At 30.7% G+C, this 20,440-nt stretch overlaps 1 protein-coding gene across 1 annotated transcript in view; it reads right to left on the bottom strand.

Moving 5' to 3' along the window:
• The window catches only part of LOC143232757 (exportin-6-like), a 61,253-nt gene that overhangs the window by 24,547 nt on the left and 16,266 nt on the right, over nucleotides 1-20,440 (bottom strand). The window contains 7 exon segments of the mRNA XM_076468568.1: nucleotides 925-1,017; nucleotides 2,059-2,294; nucleotides 5,450-5,542; nucleotides 8,306-8,414; nucleotides 17,424-17,533; nucleotides 18,056-18,182; nucleotides 20,000-20,253. Of these exon segments, the coding sequence (XP_076324683.1) occupies nucleotides 925-1,017; nucleotides 2,059-2,294; nucleotides 5,450-5,542; nucleotides 8,306-8,414; nucleotides 17,424-17,533; nucleotides 18,056-18,182; nucleotides 20,000-20,253 (1,022 nt within the window).

Here is a 20,440-nt window from a genome sequence, read left to right on the forward strand (position 1 = left end):
TGCTTTACAAAAGGATTTAGATAATTTAGTGAGTTGGGTAAATAAATGGCAGAGGAGTTTTAATTATGATAAGTGCAAGTGAGATTATCAAAATATAGTGTGGATGTCAATAACCTTAACAGTGGTACGAAAGAAAGTGATCTTGATATTCTGGGTGTTAAGTCCTTTTATTCATTCAAGCAATGTGCTGTTGTCAGTGGTAGGACAAACAGGATTTCTGTGTGTACTTACAGAAATATTGGGCATACACCTAAGAAGGTTATCATTTCATTGTATAGGTTACTTGTCAGGCATCATTTAGACTACTAAATTCAGACTGTGTACTACTTACTTTAAAAAGAACACTGAATTGTTTAAAAGTAAAGCTAGCAGGATTATATCTGGGATGGAAAGATTATTATACAAAGGCAAGTTATAATCTCTCAAATTGTTTCTCTTGAAAAATGAGAAGCAAATGACGCATTTATGTTTATTAATGAAATTGGTATGAAGGGGTGGATGGAATAAATTTAATAGTCTGACAGAAGGTTTCAAAAATATTTGAATGATCATTTCTGGATTTAATTTTCTTCTAAAGTGTGTGAAACAGTTTTAATGAACCATAGGGTCCCTTGTTATTCTTAGATGTTAAGTCAATTCTGTAATTATATACAGTATATAAACAATAACTGTACTTTCATCCTATAGTGACTGAACTATCAACTCACATACAACTCTTCCGATAATAAAAACTAGGTGGCTCAATACTGATTTCAGTATACGAGAATTCTAAAACTTTTTAGTTTTATACATAAAACGAATTACAATTTCATTACAAGCACAAAAAAATTTAAAGTATCCTCAACAATTACTACAATATTTTAAAAACTTGCCTTTAGATATCAAATTTATGAGCATAAGTGAATGAAAAAAAATGAGACTTACACTTCAATAAAATCAGGTTTAAGAACAGATGGGGCTGGAGTTTTAACAGTGTAAAATCGCATCTTGTTGCTATACACTGCCACTTGAGAAAGTCTGAAAAACAGAGAATATAAAATTTAAACACATACAGACTTCTTGCATGAGATATAAAATCAATCAGTTATGTAAATTTAATCTTCTCATTAGTGTACACAAGTGTAAACAGTAATAATTGTGTAACCTTAATAAAACTAGTTATTTCTTCAAATTTTTACCAATTTAATGTGTTTTTCTGAAAATAAAAACAACCAAACATATCCAAAAGCCTATATGTGTAACTTTGCCCAAACCATTTTGAAGTTCTTAAGTACAAATGTGTTCGTAATTTTTCAATTGTAGGCTTCCTGGTGTTAGAAGTACAACTCCAAATCAGCAGTTTGCTATTAAAAAAAATCTTGATAACGAAAACCTTTTGCTTCACATTACATGTTGGAGAAATGGAACTTAGTTGAATGCAAGGACTTACAAGTGATGTAATGAAACCGAGATACGATGAAAGACATTTTGTGATTATGTTCATAAACAATCTTTCAGAGTTAATATTTTTCACATTTCAGTTACCATTATTATTACTTCCATACCAAACATTATTAAGTTTGTTAATTAGACTTAATTACAGCATTCTGTAGCTTGTATTAGAAACATGGTTACTTTACAGAGGTACCTAAATTTGATTTTTCTACTTTATTAAAATCATGTGAAGGTTGTTGTTTAAGCAGTAACACTATCTTTCTAATTTCTTTGCAGTTCGACAAGTTGGACTGATCTATTATTTTATTGTTAGAGCGTTATTTTAACACTGTGACAAATCTAATGAGAACTTAAGAGAATTATTTTATGAAACTACTGAAATGTAATATTAAAAAGATAATTTAATTGTGTATTTCATTCTAAAACATTTAAATATCAAATATAGACACCGAGTCAAATCGTCACCCGTAAACTGACAAAAATTAAATGGTTAAATATAAATTCTAACTTGAAATAATTCATCAAGTCTCCTCAGAATTACATTATATACAGATGCTTTGAAGCTCCTCTTTTACTTGAAAAAAAAATGTGTGTTCAATAGCTGAAATTCAAGACAATGGTTACCTTTGAACAATGTTTGATGCTGTTGGAAAACGGTCCCAGAAACTTTCCCCAATGAACTGGTCTGCCATCCTTCCAATTGCTTGTATTATAGAAGACAGGTCTCGTAAGGCACAGTGTAGCCGACGACACTCATTCTCAGCTGTAACACGGAGTTGTCTCGATGGTGACCCATCTTGCAAGTGTACATATGGTTCCAAACCAAAATACAAGTCTATATTTTCTTGGAATAATGGATACTGAAAAAAGGTGAATTTTTTTTATTCACAAACATAAAAGGTATTATTCTACACTATCTTAAAAAAAAAAAGCAACTGTTCCCATTCTAGCAACAATCTTGTTTTTCTGAATGTACCACATTAGATTCAACCTACAAACATATAGTTTGAAAATAATTTGTTATTACAAGTATTGCAAAATAATTAAACACTAGTTCTTTACTAGTGAGAGAAGAAAAAACAACATCAATGAAAATAGGTTATTACATCAGATATAAACTGCTGGCCAAAATCTTAAGACCAATGAACATCAAGAAAAAATATGCATTTTGCATTGTTAGACTCAACCACTTATTTGAGTAAAGCTTTGAAAGATGAAAATAAGAAAGTGGAAAATAAAAATAAAAAAAATTTTTAGAAATTAATAGGGAAAATGTAAACACTATGAAATTAGCCTGAATACTAGCCGGTCAAATGTTTAAGACCATACTGAAGCGAAATGTTAATCTGTAAACACATAACAAAAATTTAGTTATTTGTCTTCAAGTATCAGCATTGTCAGTATCTCCCACTGACATTTCCTGTGTTACATTGGGTAAAAACATGGAAAAGGCTAAAAAGTTGACAAAGTTTTAACATGGCATAATTGTCGAGCTGCAAAAGCAAAATCTCTCTCAATTTGCCATCGCTGGTGAGATTGGACATAGTAAAACTGTTGTTGCAAATTTCTTAAAAGACTCTGAGGAATACAGAACGAGAATTTCAAATAATCGGACCAAGAAAATTTCGCCCGTGTAGAGCAGGAGGATTCGACGGATTGTCTGGCAAGACACCAGCCGATCACCAAACCAGATTAAGGCCCTTACGGATGCAGAATGTGGCTCAAGAACAATAAAATGGCATCTACGAGAGAAAGGCTTTAAAAACCGTAAACGTCTTCAAATGCCATGCCTCCTTCCACACCACAAAACAGCTCGGTTAAAGTTTGCTGAGAAGCACCAAACATGGGACATAGAAAAGTGGACGAAGGTTTTATTTTCTGATGAGAAAAAATTTAACCTGGATGGTCCAGATGGCTTCCAATGTTACTGGCACGATAAGGATATCCCACCAGAGACATTTTCTACACGACACAGTGGAGGAGGTTCCATCATAATCTGGAGTGCTTTCTCCTTCCATGGAGCAATGGAGCTTCAGGTTATACAGGGGCATCAAACAGCAGCTGGCTGCATTGGCACATTGGAGAGAGCATCCTTATTGACTGAATGCCCTCGCTTGTGTGAAAATGACTGGATCTTTCAGCAGGACAATGCTGCAATCCACAATGCCTGCAGGACAAAGGACTTTTTCATGGCAAATAACATGATTCTTTTGAACCATCCTGCGTGTTTGCCCGAACTGAACCCCATTGAAAATGTTTGGGGGTGGATGGCAAGGGAAGTCTATAGAAATGGATGTCAATTCCAAACAGTGCATGATCTTCATGAAGCAATCTTCACCACTTGGAATAAGATTCCAGCCAGCCTTCTGCAAACACTTATATCAACCATGCCAAAGCGAATGTTTGAAGTTATTCGCAATGACAGCTGTGCAACTCACTACTGAGACCTCTTGTTGGGCATTTTCTACCCTGTTTACAACTTCTTTTTGGTATGGTCTTAAACTTTTGACCAGCTAGTATTTCAGCTAATTTCATAGTGTTCACATTTTCGCTATTAAATGCTAAAAAAGTTTTTTTATTTTTATTTTCCTTTTTCTTATTTTCTTCTTTTGAAGCTCTACTCAAATAAGTGGTTGAGCCTAACAATGCAAAATGCATATTTTTCTTTATGTTCATTAGCCACAAGATTTTGGCCAGCAGTATAAATCTGTAATCTTCAATACTGTTCAATTAACAAAATTTTTCATGTTCATAAGAATTAATAATATTGTTTCTTTATAAAAGTCAACCATTTCTCACACAAACAACTGCATAGAGATCAATGCGCATACACAACTTTACAGAATTGTCTCGATTCTTTATGGTATTTATTTGCTAACAGGTAGGCTATTAAATTAAAATATCACAGCAAATAATAAATTTGCATAAAAAAATTGCATAATAAGGTGCTGACACCTACATTAAAAGCAGTGAATCATCTAAAAGAAATTACAAAATAACACAACTTTATTAAACTGTATTTTGCATTCAAATCAGAGAAATTCAGTTCATTCTTTTTAATATTAAATTTAACTTAGGAATACTATTCACTTACTTGCTAGATTATGATGTCATGCTCATTTGTTATAACAGTAGGCCTAACTTTCAATGTTCTATCTGGCATCAGCCCAGATGCAGATATGAAACTACATATGGTCAAAGTTGCTGCTGTTGATGAGTGTAATTTATGCATATTAGCCTCACACTTTTTCCCTTCACATGGCTAATCACCACAGACTTGCCCATAATGCCAACATTAAACTTTTTTATGGCACAAATTGCAACTAGCTTCTTGGCAATGTGCATCTGTAACGAGCCATTCCCTGTACTCGTCCTTCATAAGCCATACATTGTTAAATACACATCTTCCCAGCATGTTTTATGCAAGCAAATATTTAAGTCATTACCAAGTAACAAAAATTATGACAGAAAAAATTGAATGAATTGCAATTACATAACAGCTTGAATGGTGAGCCTCAGATATTGACACACACGCTCAACTTTGTGCTGCTGAAATTACTGAAGTTTCTACTCACACAAGCACATGTGCAGCACATGCTCTTCACTAAGGGAAAACACAAAGAGCTCACTTGGAAGATCATCGTCATCAGATATTATACAATTTAATAAACAAATTATGGGAAGTACCAGTTTATAATACTAACAGAAGAAACTCCTAAACTGGGTATTGTTAAAAAAAAAAAAAAAAAGCCATTGTACACTTGTGATTGTAAATACAGTAAAAATGTGTATAGTTTCTTAAAATTAAAACAAATACATTTAAATGTTTGAAGACAGCTTGACTGAGTAATGAAAATGCCATAATATTGCTGAATCATCATGCATTTACAATAAATAACTTTTAATTACCAGTATAGCTTTATCCAAACTTTTATTTCTCAAAAGTGGGTTCTTCATCACCTAATTCAAAGGATAAAATTTACTTACCCCTTAATAATCAAAGCTTCTAACTTACCATTATAGAGTAGGTTTCATCAGGAATTAGATCTGCAACTTTTGCTACAGTTTCTATGGACTGCCTCAAAAAATGCTGCCATTCTGTTTCTGACTGTAAAACAAATCATCCTTTTCAAAAACTCACAATGTTATCTGGTGGCTTCTCTCAGAAGTTATATTGCAAACCACCTCATACATTTTTCTCATTAAAAATGTATCTCCCAGTACAAAAAAGATATATGTAATATCTTTATACTGACTTCATATTTGGAACAAACCTTTTTGTCTGAAAATATTTCATATAGCAATTAATACAATCACAAGCCTAACAATGCCATGCATTATCCAACTTTATTCCAGCAAATTCTGCAATAAAATGTATTGTTAAAACCAATATAAATACCTATATCTTATTTTATTTATTAAAGTCATCACTGTACTTCTTTTCGAAATTATATAATCTGATTCAGAAATAATTCCCACTAATTATAGAGTGAAAGCAAATATTACTTCCTTAGCCCTAAACTACAAGCAAGTTTCTTTATGAAGGAAAAAACTGCTACAGTGAAAATTTCAATAAAATAAGTAAAACTACATGGGAAACAATGAAGTTAATTAAGTACCTAATGTTGAATAGAAATAAATACACCGTTATTTAACTGAATTATCTTAAGGTAAATGATCAAAGAAAGGCTTCTAATATAATAAGTTTAGAAATCTACATTTCCATATAATGTAGAAAAAGAGCTTTAGAGGAAATAGACTGTAAGAAATGAAATAATTTCAGCTTTCATACAATAAATTTGAAATTTTATGTGCCAGAAGGTTAGGAACAATTAAATAAAAAAAATTCAGTTGAGTTTTTTTCGAACTTTGACACCAATAAATAATAATAAAAAAAATTCCCTGTTTTAAAACTGGCTGAACTAGAAATAAGCAACAAACAAGTACAAAACTACAAGTCTACAAGTTTTATCTACACCAACTGGAAACTCAAATATTTCTATCCTCCCCCAAACAAAAATTACAATTGGGGGCAAAGAATTGAAATTAAGGTCATCCATACAGGTTCTTTATTTTATCAAAAATTTATGTTAATGAAATTCATATCAAGACAAATTTTATGTCTGAACATTTCAGTTACAATTTTATTTTGAGATGATTTGAAGAATGGAAAAGATAAGAGTTTTTGAACAGTTAATGTTGTCACATATCTCCAAGAAAAGAAACTAGACTGGAAAGGGTTAAATAATTTGCAATTTATTAGCAACACTTAATAAAAGTTAGTTAGAAACACAAATCAAAATTTTATAATATTTTACTTTGTTAATATTTACATGTAGTTGCTAAGGAAGATAGGCTAGTTTTCATTCAAAACTGGCTTAGATGACAAAGGCTCTCTCTCAATCACACTGGAAGTTTCACAGGTCTATTTAAAGTTTCTTTTTGGAATTTCACACAAAGCTAAATGAAAGCTATATGCACTAGCTGTCCCTAATTTAGCAATGTAAGACTACAGGGAAGGCTGCTAGTCATCACTATCCACCACCAATTCTTGGGTTCCTCTTTTATCAACAAATAGTGAGATTGTCCATTACTTTTTAATGTCCCCACAGCTCAAAGAGTGAGTATGTTCGGTATGACAGTGATTTCAACCCTCAGATGAGTCAAATGTCCTAACCATCTGGTCATTCCAGGTCCTATTTATAGAGTATAATCTACTGATTTAATCATTAGCATGTACATTGTATTTTTATATCAAATGATCTAAAGAAACTTGGTAAAAACCCAACAAATATGACACATTCTCAACACTATAACAATACTAAAAAAATTGAAACCTAAAACAAACATTATCTAAATCATAACAAAGTACTGATTCACTCCTTTTCAAGATAGCTCATTTTTATATTTTTTTTCATACTCAAGTTCAATATAGCTCAAAAGCTCACCAATACTACCATACTTGTTTAAAATACTCTCATAAAAAAACATAAAAGAAAAAAGTGTATGAAACCAGTAAAAAATAATTAAGAAACACTGGAAGTAAATTATGTATTTGAAAAAGTTACAGAAATTCTGAAGATTTATTAATCAAGAGAAAGAATCTATGGAATACAAATTACCATTCTCCTTTTACAACACACTGATTTAATTACATAAGAACTTTTCAACTTATGTCAAAATTTACATTAAATAATTATATTTATCTTAAAGTATAAAACAGTATTCAGGGATGACTATAATAGTTGACACTCCTTCAATAACAAAATCTAATTATAGGCTTTTTAAACAAAAATATTTCTGTAGATGTTAGGGAAATTTTCAAAAATGTTAATTTAGGGCAACATTCTGCCCAAAATTGTAATTGATTCTCATATAATAGTAATAAAGAAACTTTCAAAATAAAGTGCTTGCTAGTAATAAGCAAGATTATTAAACTATACTGACTATATAAAGCACAAATCTTCCTTAGCTGATCATGCCAAACTAGCTGGAAATGTAGACACTGGTGATGGTGTATTAATTTTACACATGGTAATATTCTTAAATTTTATTACCCAAATAATTTTCTGCTCAATCCACATGCATGAAAGTTATTTACACCAGGTCAAAGTCAACACCTTCATCAGATCATCTCCAGATGACAGCAATCACAATATTTGTTTTATAAGTTTTAGGGATACTTGTTAAATGCTTGAAATATTTAGGGAAGAATAAAAAAATTATTCATTCTATTTAATATTATGGATCCTGACGATATTATTATAATTTCTGAAAGTGTAATATGCACATACTGCAGAAAGCAGCAGTTAATGACTAGTTAATGATAAACATAAGATTTTCAATTAATGGAATGGTCACAACTACTTACATCATCATCTAATGTTTCATCATCTAACTCTTCAAGGTTAGCCTGATTATAACGAAACTGTATTTTCTTTAGAACCTGAGTAACTAAAGACACCAATGCTTCTTTGTATCTATAATGAAAGATTAAGAAGTTTAAAACACAAGTAATTATTCAAATGCTTTTATTCAGAATTACAGAATGTTCCTTTTCATAACAGGAAAAAAAAAGCATGAAAATATTTGTAAACACCAAGTCACAGTAAATCAAAATAAATGTCTATTTTATTCAATAGTGCATCAATAATAAGTTTTTTACCTTCTTGTACAGAAACTACTAATAAACTTATTGAAAAAAAAATTCAGGATATATGAAGTTATGTTTATTTGTATAAGTACGAACTAGAAACACTCATATCTGACAGAAACCAAATAAATCAATTAATACCACAAAGAGTAATAGGATGAATAACTAACAAAAAAGCTTTTTATTTCTTCAATGAAATATCAAATATCTCCCATATGATTTACAGAGACCAAGAGCAAGCATATGTTGCACTTCCTTTTTTAGAACAAGTTGGTTTTCATACATAACTTTAGTGTTTATCTTAATATCATAGTTATTATCAGGTCATTCCTTACATAAGAGAAAGGATTTCAAACGCTTTTAATGTTCCTTAAACAATAAAGTATGTTCCATTATTATTAATTACTTCCTGCCAATGATTCACAACCTTTTGAATGCCACTTTTAAAAAATTCTTGAAGTTTGGAGGAAAAGAATGTAGACAGGGTAGTTTTGACATCTCTATATGTTCCAAGATCTTTTCAATCAAAATAATTCTGCAAACTTTGGAATAGATGATAATCAGATGGGGCAAGGTCTGGAGAATAAGGAGGATGTGGAAGTTTTTCCCAGTCTAGCTCTTCAATATCTACAGATGTATATCACATCTGATGTATGGGGCCATGCATTATTATCCTGGTGTAACACAACACTTTTACAATTGATCAAAGCAGGCGTCTTTTCTTTCAGTGCAACATTCAAGTGCTCTAACTGTCAACAATAGAAGTCTAATGTAATCATTACGTTGAGTGGCAGCAACTCAAAAGTGGATCACACCAACATATCCCACCAGGGTGGAGGTCAATTTTGGGCTGCACTTTAGCCAGTTTACATGCATGGAGCCACTGTCTGCAGAGCTTAACATTTTTATAATATATCAATTTTTCATCGCAAGTCACTAACTTGTCCAAAAAAGGAAAGTAGCGTTCACAAGAGTGTAGAAAAATGCAAATGTCCACTCTTGCTGTTAGGTTCGCTTCTGTCAAACCATGGAGGACTCATTTCCCAAGTTTTGACACCTTTCCAAGCTGTTGCAGATGACAGTGAACTATTGAATGGGTTGACTTAAGCTTCTATGTTAATTCTTCAACTGTTACAGCACAATCTTCATCAGGTGCAGCCAGCATCACTTAAGCTGTAGTCACCTGATCTGAACTTCAGAAAATATCTTTGACATTTTTTTTCAATGAGGGACTCTGCACCATAAACACCTTGAATGTTTCATGTAGTTTCTGCCTCACTACTGCCTTTTTCAAACTCATAAAGCATTATATGCCTAATCTGCTCCTCAGACACATCCATCTTCATTAGGGTTTATTTGATTAATGATCTCAAAAAGTGGTGTTAGGTTAGTTTCTTTTAATTGTCTGATCATTTCTATGCACAACTTACTACATTTGTTGATAGATTGATTTGAAGAAAGGCGGAAAACTTTCAAAACATTGTCCTCTACATTTGTGTCTCCACAACAGGCAGTTGCAATCCATTATAGAAAGTTTTGTCCTACTACATATTTTAGTCATTAAAGCCTTCTACAAAGGCAGAAATGATGATCCACTTTCTGTATTAAATTTTCAGACATTACCTATGGGATGACCTGATACACATGTGAATAACTTTTAGTCCTAAAAGTGCAAAGTGGAGTTTTGGGGTCTCATATTCACAGTTTAGATGTCATCACTATAACTTAAATAAAATAGACATCTAAAGAAGCATTTTTACCTTCTGTGTGTGATACTGTGTGTTAACCTTTTTTATCACAATTCAGCTATATAAGTACAGCCTTATATACTGTATATATCTGATCCCTAAAAAGAAGACAAGTCAATAGATTTTCAAACTCAGATAATCACTAAAGTCTGTTTGATAATTATCTCATTTTTAAAATTTTGCACCATCAAAATACATTACAGATGAGGTTCTACAACAGAATCTTTAACACTTTCTATTGAGAAGCAGCCTTGGTCTGAAATAAAATATAATCCATTTATAAATACATTTCAAAAATGAATGTTTTGAAATGACAAATATAAAGCAATTAAATAAATGTAATGCTCTCAAACATATTTAACACATGGAAAAATAAACACAGTATATTTTGAGAAAGACTGCTCAAATGATTTTGGCAAATCCTTTTTTTAATCATTTGAATTAATTTTTAATTTGTGAAATAAAAGTCCTGGAAAATATATTCATATTTGCTGGTCAACAAATACACAAAATTTATCATAGAAAACATAAGCTGTTTATTGATAATAAATCTCAAACAGACTACTTTAACAGCAATTTTTGTGGCTTTTTTAAATTGTTATTTTACAAAGGTAAAACAATTTCCTTACGATATCATGGTTAAACATACTGAATGGATGGCAAAACAAAACCACATTTAGATGTTATCAACATAATCAAATTTCAGGTCTTGTACTATTAATATTAATTAATAATACTTTAAATGCCCCAAGTACATTTGTTACTATTTTGGGTTTTTTTTCCATCTGCTTTATATCCCAATGCTTACACAGATTGAAGAAAAGAAACTGTTCTCTTTAGGTACTGTAAAACTGTCAATAACACCAATATGGTGATAAACAAGTGTCACTTGTTACATGGGAGCCTAAACAACACAATACACGATTGGTGGATGGTGTCACTTAATGTGAAATTTCCAATTCTCACTGATTAACAGTTTGGAAAGTTGAACCGAGTAAGAAGAGGAAAAAAAATGATTGCCATATGAAGAAAAGCAAGAAAGAAAACGAGAAAAAGATCTAAAAACCAAAATAAAAATATTGTTATTCAGTTGTGATAAAGATGACAAAAAACTTACCTGATGTCAATTTTAGCATGCACAGAAGGCTCATATAACATGGTGACAAATACATTCTTAGTTCTATAGTAGTAGCAACATTAAAAAAAGACAGTCATGTGTCACAGCATGAGTGGCATGCATTAGAAAGCTGTCAAAACTGGCACCATACATTCTTGCACTCAAGATAGAGATGACAGTTTGATCTCAGCTACTTAAATGTTACTTTCAAGCAAGATGACAACAACATTAAAATAAACACACCCTTTTCCACAAGTGACTTATTTCAAAGCAAAATATGTTCATTTTAAAGTTAGAAAAGACGTGTCGAGTCAAACTGGAAGATAGCTGTTACAATGATAGGACTTGGTCAGAATGTCTAGAATCATTGGAAAAGTTGATACAGAGTCACTCTTACATATTACAGCTTACTGATAAATCCTGCACAAAGAAAGAAATGGTTCTCATAATTTACCCCATGATTGGTCAACCAACTATCAAGTTTAATTTGTAAATGCATTAAACTTGAGTTATAACATTTCATACAGCAGATTCAGTACATAATAAAAGATTCAATTAAAAGCAGAAAAACATTATTGCAATTAACAACAAAAACTGCAATGTTTTCATAACAATAACTGTTACTATTATTTACTGAATTTCTGGAATGTGATGTTTGATCATTATAATTAATGACAATATAAAAATTTACAGAATATATAGTATAATAACTTTCATATATGTAAAACTGCAAATTATGTTTTAAAAAAAAATAAAATATACACATTCCAACAGTAAAACATAAAACTACTGAAAAAACATTAATAGGTAAAATGTGCAATTACTGTACAATTTCAAAGGTAAAAACTGAGTATATGGATTTTTTTTTTCAGCCTGGAGATACTGGCTTCAGCATCAGCTGATGAATTATTTCTATCTTGATATGAGAAAGTTGCTTCCTGATAATCTTGAGAAGTTCAGACTAGTGGGTAATGGTCGTGACAATGCCAGCATCAATAACTGCATAAGAAATGAAGTCATTGTAAAACTTCAGAAGCCAAGGTCCAAAGTGACTAATGGGAGTTTAATATAATAGCTATAGACTTGAACACACATTAAAAGACGCACTTTCCAAATCTTATTTTATAAAAAAAAGGCAAGTTTAGATCTATGTACCATCTTTATGAAAATCTCTAAATAAAATCAGAAAATTAAAAGCTGAGAGACGTCAGACAAAGTATAAAAGGCTTTTTGTACATTTAACCATTTAGACATGACTGTTTTCATTTATGTATTTAAAAATGGCTGGTATGAGTAGAGAAAGCACTAATAGAGGAGCAAACATTTCGACCTTCTTCGGTGACAGTTCTTCTCAAGTTCATCTCTAAAACCATTTGCAATATCTCAAGACACATATGGAAACATCTGTTCAGTAGAACTTGAGAACTTAAAATTATGCAAATAATTAGACCTAATTTGCATATGATGACTTCACACTCAGAATATAGCCACCATATTTGAGAAGTTTCTGGTTTATTCTTTTTTCTTCTGATGTGGCATAAATAAATTATCTGATTTCATAACAAAGTTATTATTTACTTTTTTGCTCTGTTGTATTTATTGTTCACCAACCCTTGAAACAGGGAAAACATGTAATTTTTAGGCAAGTCTTTTGGAGGTGATTTATGAAAACAGATAATGAAATAATAAATCAATTACATACAATCAATTTCATTACTCACGAACAAAGAATTGTCACCTTTTCTGAAGTACAACAGCCAGTTTCAAAGCTGTCAGCATACAATAGCAGTTCTCATTCACAGTGTTTACACAATTCTCATGTCCTGATTAGTTTATGAGCCAAAAACACACTTGTTTAATAATTGTCTATATACAGTGTATATATAGTGTATGATTCTATCATGTTACAAAAAAACCCTGTGGTGACTGATATGTCAATCACCCTCATTTGCAACATTTTCATTTTTACCTGCACAGAGTGAGCCCATTCATAAAAGAGCCACTGTTTTTTATTCAGATAATAGAGAATCCCCATTTATCCCATTCCTTAGGGTTGCACTGTTTCATCTAGTGTAAATTCTTTTTCAAGACAAAATAGTTATCAATTATCATGTCAATCAGCAGATGCACCTTGAATAACCTGTTATGACAAGAAACACATCTAGTAATTTGATCATTATCATTTGCAAAGTGCAGGAAGATCAAGAGCAATTCAAATCTATACCAAGCGAGGACATGGCAGAAACCAGGAGAGGCTGTAAGCCAAAATGTACACTCTATCTTAGGTTTATCAACTAAGGCCACTAAAAGGTACAAAACAGGATGTTTCATCTCTTGATGGTTCATAGGCACCCATTTACAAAATTGTAAACATAATTTCAAATTATCACCTTTTCTTTGTTATAGCAGTTCTTTTTGGGTTTTTGTTTTCAGTTACAATGTGATCAAACACAGCATCATCTATGAATAACTGGACCACACAAAATTGATAAGGTCTGCATTATTTAGATTTTGGCCTTGTATTTCTTTCATTAAAGATGGAAATCCAAACCTGAAAATGTTCATCACCTACGACTAACATCCACCCATCATTATTTCCATCAAGTCCATGTCATGCTTAATTGCTATGAATAAGTCAACCACAACTACATGCAGGTTGTTGTGCCCTTCCATGCACCTGATCTTTGGAAGATTTGTATGTGTAATTGTACACCTGTCCACAAGCAATGATAAAAGGTACACTGTTATTACAACTTACACCATGTCCACAAGATCTTTGAATTCTACCTTCAAATTTAGCCCTCTTAGAAATAAAGGTCTCATAATTACTGTTACCATCACCACTTGTCTTCACAGCCCAGCTTTGGCATTACTACTATATCACTCACTCAACACTCATCATTTGATAATTCAGGTTCAGAACCAGAATGATCATTAGCTTGCACAAGTTCAAGTGCTTCTTCAAGTGCAAAAACACTAGAGTGATTTGATGCCCTCTTGGGTCCATTTTCTCATAAAAATGAAATAACTTTCAATTTAAAATATGATTTTTTTGAACAGCAACATATTTCAAGTTGAATATGAATTAGCAGACAAGATTCTCATCTGTGCAGATTAGGTTTTGCCTACTGACTTTGTGCTCTTAATTTGCATTTCAAGCAAGAAACTTAAAAACTTCATTATGTGATCATCACACAGCAACAGGCTTGTTTAAAGGATTAAGGTTAGCAACAGTGACTGATGTCCTACAAATATATTAAGTCATAAGCATCAACTCTGGACAGCAGACTGGTACAGGGAATAACACAAATGAAGTAAACAGCACTGCTGGTCTTGTAAAAGCTAGTATAGAAGACTGATTTGATAAGGATCCCTTGGAATCTGATTTTCAAAGCATAGGCCTATGTTTCAAAATATATAGTTAGATGGTTAAAGGACTTTGCTACTCTACCAGGTTTCAGTAAAAACAGCATGCTTGTATTGTTTAATACTTATAATTCTAACTATTGACTTAGATTACACCAACCACATAACTTCAAAATTACCATCTAAGTTTTCTTAATATAAATGAATGTTTTATCTTTTTAAAACATTGTTCATGCTTTTATTAAACATTAAAAGTCTTGTGCAGACAAAACAATCAAAATTTTTAAATGAGTATTTTAGAATAAACTTATCTCTGAATACATGGAGTCAGAATATTAACTACTCAGAGTGCAACATGATTTTCATGTTAACATCAAAAATATTTTCTTCAGCAGAAAACATTTAAATTTTACTTGCACAGTCTTAAAACCTTTTAAATAAAAATAAAATATTTTTGTTAAAAAAGTATTTCATCTATTACTTTCTCTACTCTAACTTTATATATGGTTGGTAATTTGACAGATCCCGTAACCACCATAAAACTTTAAAGGTCGAAAAATGGAAAATTAAATTAGTAGTACCATTCTGTTATCTTCAGTATTGACCACAAAGTTCCAAAATACTTCCAGGACTTTCTTTTTCTAACCTTTACATTTCTATTTTCTATGTTTCTGTTAATGTTAGTGGTTGAAGTAAAACCCTGCCAATCATACATCACTAAATTACTGCTTCTGTCCCTACTGTTTTTATATGTGACACAATAATATGACACCATCAGTAGCAAATAAGCTTATGTAGCAAAATTACTGTACAGTTTATTGTAATCCTGGTTCCCAAAAACAGAGGCATTTTTGTTTCTTATTTTCTTTGGAATTGAGAAATTAACATATGTAACGTTAAAATTTGAATTATCAACTACATTGCGATGTCAATTTTAATGACATGCAGCAATAATACTTGATAATTAAATATTAAAATAACTCTCTGAAACAGTATGGCATGCACCCTCTATCTGATGAAGAGAGGATTAAAGGATTAATCCTGCAGAGCAACCAGAAGGACCTGTAGCCTAGTGTATTGTCGCACAAGAAGGCTAAAGAAAGTTAGAATGGAAATGTTGTTAATGTTTTGTTACTTGATTAGTTTCAGTTTAAAATGCATATTATCAAAAGGTTTTGGGTTACTTAAAAAATTACTATTGACAATACTACTGCTGTAATTATAATAAGCACAGAGAAATAATGCCTAGAAAAATGGGGTGGGTACAGAATAAAATCATCAGCAAACACAAGACAGGTGCAACAGATGCAACATTATTAAAAGATATTTATGAATAATGTTAAAATTATTTCATTAATATCCATGCCATACAATAAGTCAGCTGTAAAATAAATCATTGCTGCTAATGAGAAGAGAATGATGTTATGTGAGGGAAAAGTTTAGAAGAAAATATGTTATTTTGCTTACTTTCTTACTTAAATGATGAACTTTGTTGCAAATTCTCTAAAAATAAAAACATTACTACATTAAAAACAGTTGCAAAATGAAGCGTAATTTAGTTTAAGAGCATTTTTATACATTTAAAAATTTTCCAATCAACATTCTAAGTTGCTGGACAACCTACAATGTATATGCAAGTTTTGCTAGTCAAACTTAAAAACAAAATCCAAGCCTTGTGAAATATCTAAAATATCAAATAACAACACTAAAGAAGTTCAACAATAAAACAGTTTTCCAAAATGTATTTATCTTCAGTTCTTTTCAAATACACCAGTCATTTCAAAATAAATTTTACTTTACCCAATGCTCATACAAAAAAAATGGTTCAGGTGTCATTTACACTCTTTCTGCTTCTGTTGCCAAAAGTATTTCCCATCAGTGAATGAGGCTGGAATTCTTATTCTTTTCTCCAAGGACATATGCACAAAAAAATGAAGCATGCAAGTGCTTCATAAGTGCATGAGAATGTCATAAAAACAAGATATAGCTCAACTTCAAGAGTACATCTTTGTATTTAAAAAAAAAAAGGCTAAACAACAACCAACTGAATGAATGATTTCTGTACAATGACTTTAAACTGAAATCTTAAAATTAAAAAAAAAAATACAAGACCCGTGCTAGTGAAGAAGGAGCAGCTACCCCAAAAATTTAATGTTACCAAAGTAATTTTAGGTTTGGCTCCATTATATGTCCCCCCCCTAAAAAAAGTTAAGAGCTGAGAATGAAAAAAATTACTGTAATTTTTATAGGTTTTATAACTAAGAAAAAGTATCTTAATATCAAAAGCTCTCAACAGTTCTTTGGTAAAACATTCTAAGTAACATACCTGATTTATAACTAGACAAAGTACTAATGTATATCATATTGACAGTTTTATTTTGCTGCAGCCAGAAGACTGATCACAAATACACAACTGGTTTTTATTCTTATTATAAATATACATACCTCAACATAAATTTCAAAATAATGATATAATAATGCAGGATTTTTATTGCACTATTATAACAAGGGTTCAACTGAAATGATTAATAGCAATCAATCTTTTAAAGGAAACTAGCACTCATGCTAGATCACCTCATTAAAAAAATTTACAAAATCTTTTTACCTGTGAATAACTGTGGAACTGTCAATGTGCCTGTTCTTTAGGTTGGTACTCAGGTAATCCAAGAAAATTCCCCAGATATCTAAACAGGCATAAAATCCTTCTAGTGTAGGCTAAAGGAAAAAGTTGTGAACACATAAATCAGCTCTTAAATTCATTGCAATGTGTTTCAACAATTAATATACATACAATTACTCTAAAAAGAAAATTTTACCCAAAAAAATTAAATCATTTAAATCCTACTTTTAATGTAACATACTTATTTTTTAACCACAGTGCAAACCAGATAAACTTATGATAGCAATCAAATGTCTTGTAATTCATATTTATGATCAATTATTGCCAATTTCTTACTTTTGAATAATGCTTTCTTCATTACTAATATATAAAATTTTAATTACCTGATAACATACAGAATTATGGTTCTCTTATCATCCATATCTTGTTTTTAAGATTTTTAGTAGTCTTTGGTTCTCAAGTTCCTTCTTTTACCAAATGTCAACTTTCTCAAAGTTTTGATGAGCATAAAGACAAGATAAACTTACTAACTGTACTGACCATTATGTTGATTTTTAGTTTTGCTCTAAATACATAACTTGTTCCAATCAAAAGCTAAAATTAATAACAAACCATACCTGTTGAAATGTATATTTGAACAAAAGAGCAAGAAATTCTAAAACTGGAAATTGACTGTTTCCTTCAAATCTTCGTAGATGAACACTAACAAATAACCGCAAGAAATCTGTGAATTTCTGGATATAGCTAGAACATGAAAACAATAATAAAACTATTTTTCAATAAATATGAACGTGTTTGTAAATTAGCCAAAGTATTAAAAGTTACTACACTTGATAGGTAAATATAATTCATAAAATTGAAATGCTTGATGACACTATAGATTATGTAAACATTCATATTTTTATTAAAAGTTTAGTTGTTCATAACAATATATCACTTAAATTACAATGCTTTTAAAGTCATACACATCACATTGTTGTCTTCTCAATTTATTATTTCTGTGCACAAAAAAACAACAGTTACATAAAAAATACTTAGAATTTGGATTATGTTTGCTTTTTCTAATTAACTAGTAATTCTGTGTCTTTAAAAAAAATACTACATTAGGCTACTTGTTTTTGTATTTAAGAAAGCATTTTTGTATATATCTGTAAAAAGCAATGCATTAAAAGAATTGGTAAACTAAAAGAATTTTGGAATGTTTGATCACTTCTGTATAATTAATATTAGATGATTCAAAAATATATTAAAATCTAGCTTATTTTTATAACAGTGATAATGATTTTCCTTTAATAGTAACTAGTAAAACGTCTCAACCATTCAAACACTTCTGCACAAGTCACCATGTTACATTCAAAATTTTTTAAACACTTTTACTTTCATTTTATGCAAATTAAATTAACATTGTAATGTATGGTAACTTATTAAAGTTTTACAATATCCAAGTTTCAATTCCCTTATTTCAAAAGAAATTTTTAAAAGCTACTTAAAACTTCAGATGTATTGTCATGTCATAATGAAAATTCTCTATTTTGTTTCTCTGAACTTCAATAATACAATGACAGTTACATAGATGTATTTCTAGATAATTATATAACCTTTTGACTTGTACATTTCAAATTCCTCTGAATGAATGCAGTTGAAATACATTTTTTCAACTTCTGACAAATTCATTTAAGCTTTGTAACCTATATACACATGTATAATAATTAGAAAAAGTTATCTTACACTGATTTCTTACAACAGTTATTTTAAAATTCAAGGGCAATCATCATCGAGTTTACGTAACTGACTGTATTATTGTTGGCTGCTTAATCAACTATAGCACTTACAGTTGTTTCTTACCCAAATATGCAAGTTACAATTTAAATTGTATTTAGGTCTAACTATTATATTTCAGTTAATTATCTATTACTTGTGTTTTAAAATGCATAACTGAAAACTGTAAACACATTTTTAAACATAGATCATTCTTTACAAAAGTTCTCAAGGCTTACAATGTTACACAGTACAGAAACATTTTGTCGAAGTGATGTGCATGTCTGCCATTCTGCTATTCATTTAAGGGGTTCAAGATATTATACAAATGAAATATGAAAACTATAAGATAAATAAAAGTATTTTATACTTAAAATGAAAATCAATTTGCATTTAAACTATTTTGGCAGTTTGAGTGCAAAGAACTACAGCAGATAAGTTTTTCATTAGAAAGATGTAATTAAAATAATGTAATTCTTTGCATATAAACTTGAACAAAATCTTAAATTTTATGAGGAACACTTAGAGCTACCATATGTTTTTTGCATAAACGTCCTTTTCCAGTCAAAATAATACAAACTGCATAAGGCTGTGTTGAAAGAGTTAAATTCACCACATTTACAAAAATATCATTATCATATATCTTCAAAGAACAGAGGGAGTTACAAATAGTGTTTTGATATAATGTAAAAACATCCACTGGTGATCAAAAACGTTTGCTTTAATACATCATGCACAAAAAGTCACGGGAAGATGAGCAGCAACATCATAATGTACAAAGGAGAAAAATATATAAACCTTACTTTTCATCCAGTTGAGAAAGTCTGTTATTACCAGCACTTCCTACATTAGCTGGGGTTGTATCAGCAATGTCTTTGGTTAATCGCTGAAGAATATGAAAGGTATTTTGAAACATCTGTAGTAAAAAATCTTCAAAGTCTGCTGGGACACAGTTCTTAGACATTATTTCATTAATACAACCCATGGCCAAAATACCTAGAGTAGATTTGTTAGTAGTATGACGAGGGAAATAGGTTCCAACATCAGAATTCATGTGCTGAAAAAAAAAATTATACAAAAAATGTACATTCCAAAAAAAGTATTAAATATTGTTAAAATAATCATACTTAAGACACATTACAAGAGGAGTTGTAGTTTGATAGAACAGTTAACCTAACATAAAACACAGATTGTTTCAACTTTTTAAACTTTTATTTATAACTTTTATAGCATGTGTGAAAACA

This window comes from Tachypleus tridentatus, chromosome 11 (genome assembly GCF_004210375.1).
Source record: "Tachypleus tridentatus isolate NWPU-2018 chromosome 11, ASM421037v1, whole genome shotgun sequence".
Lineage (NCBI taxonomy): Eukaryota > Metazoa > Arthropoda > Merostomata > Xiphosura > Limulidae > Tachypleus > Tachypleus tridentatus.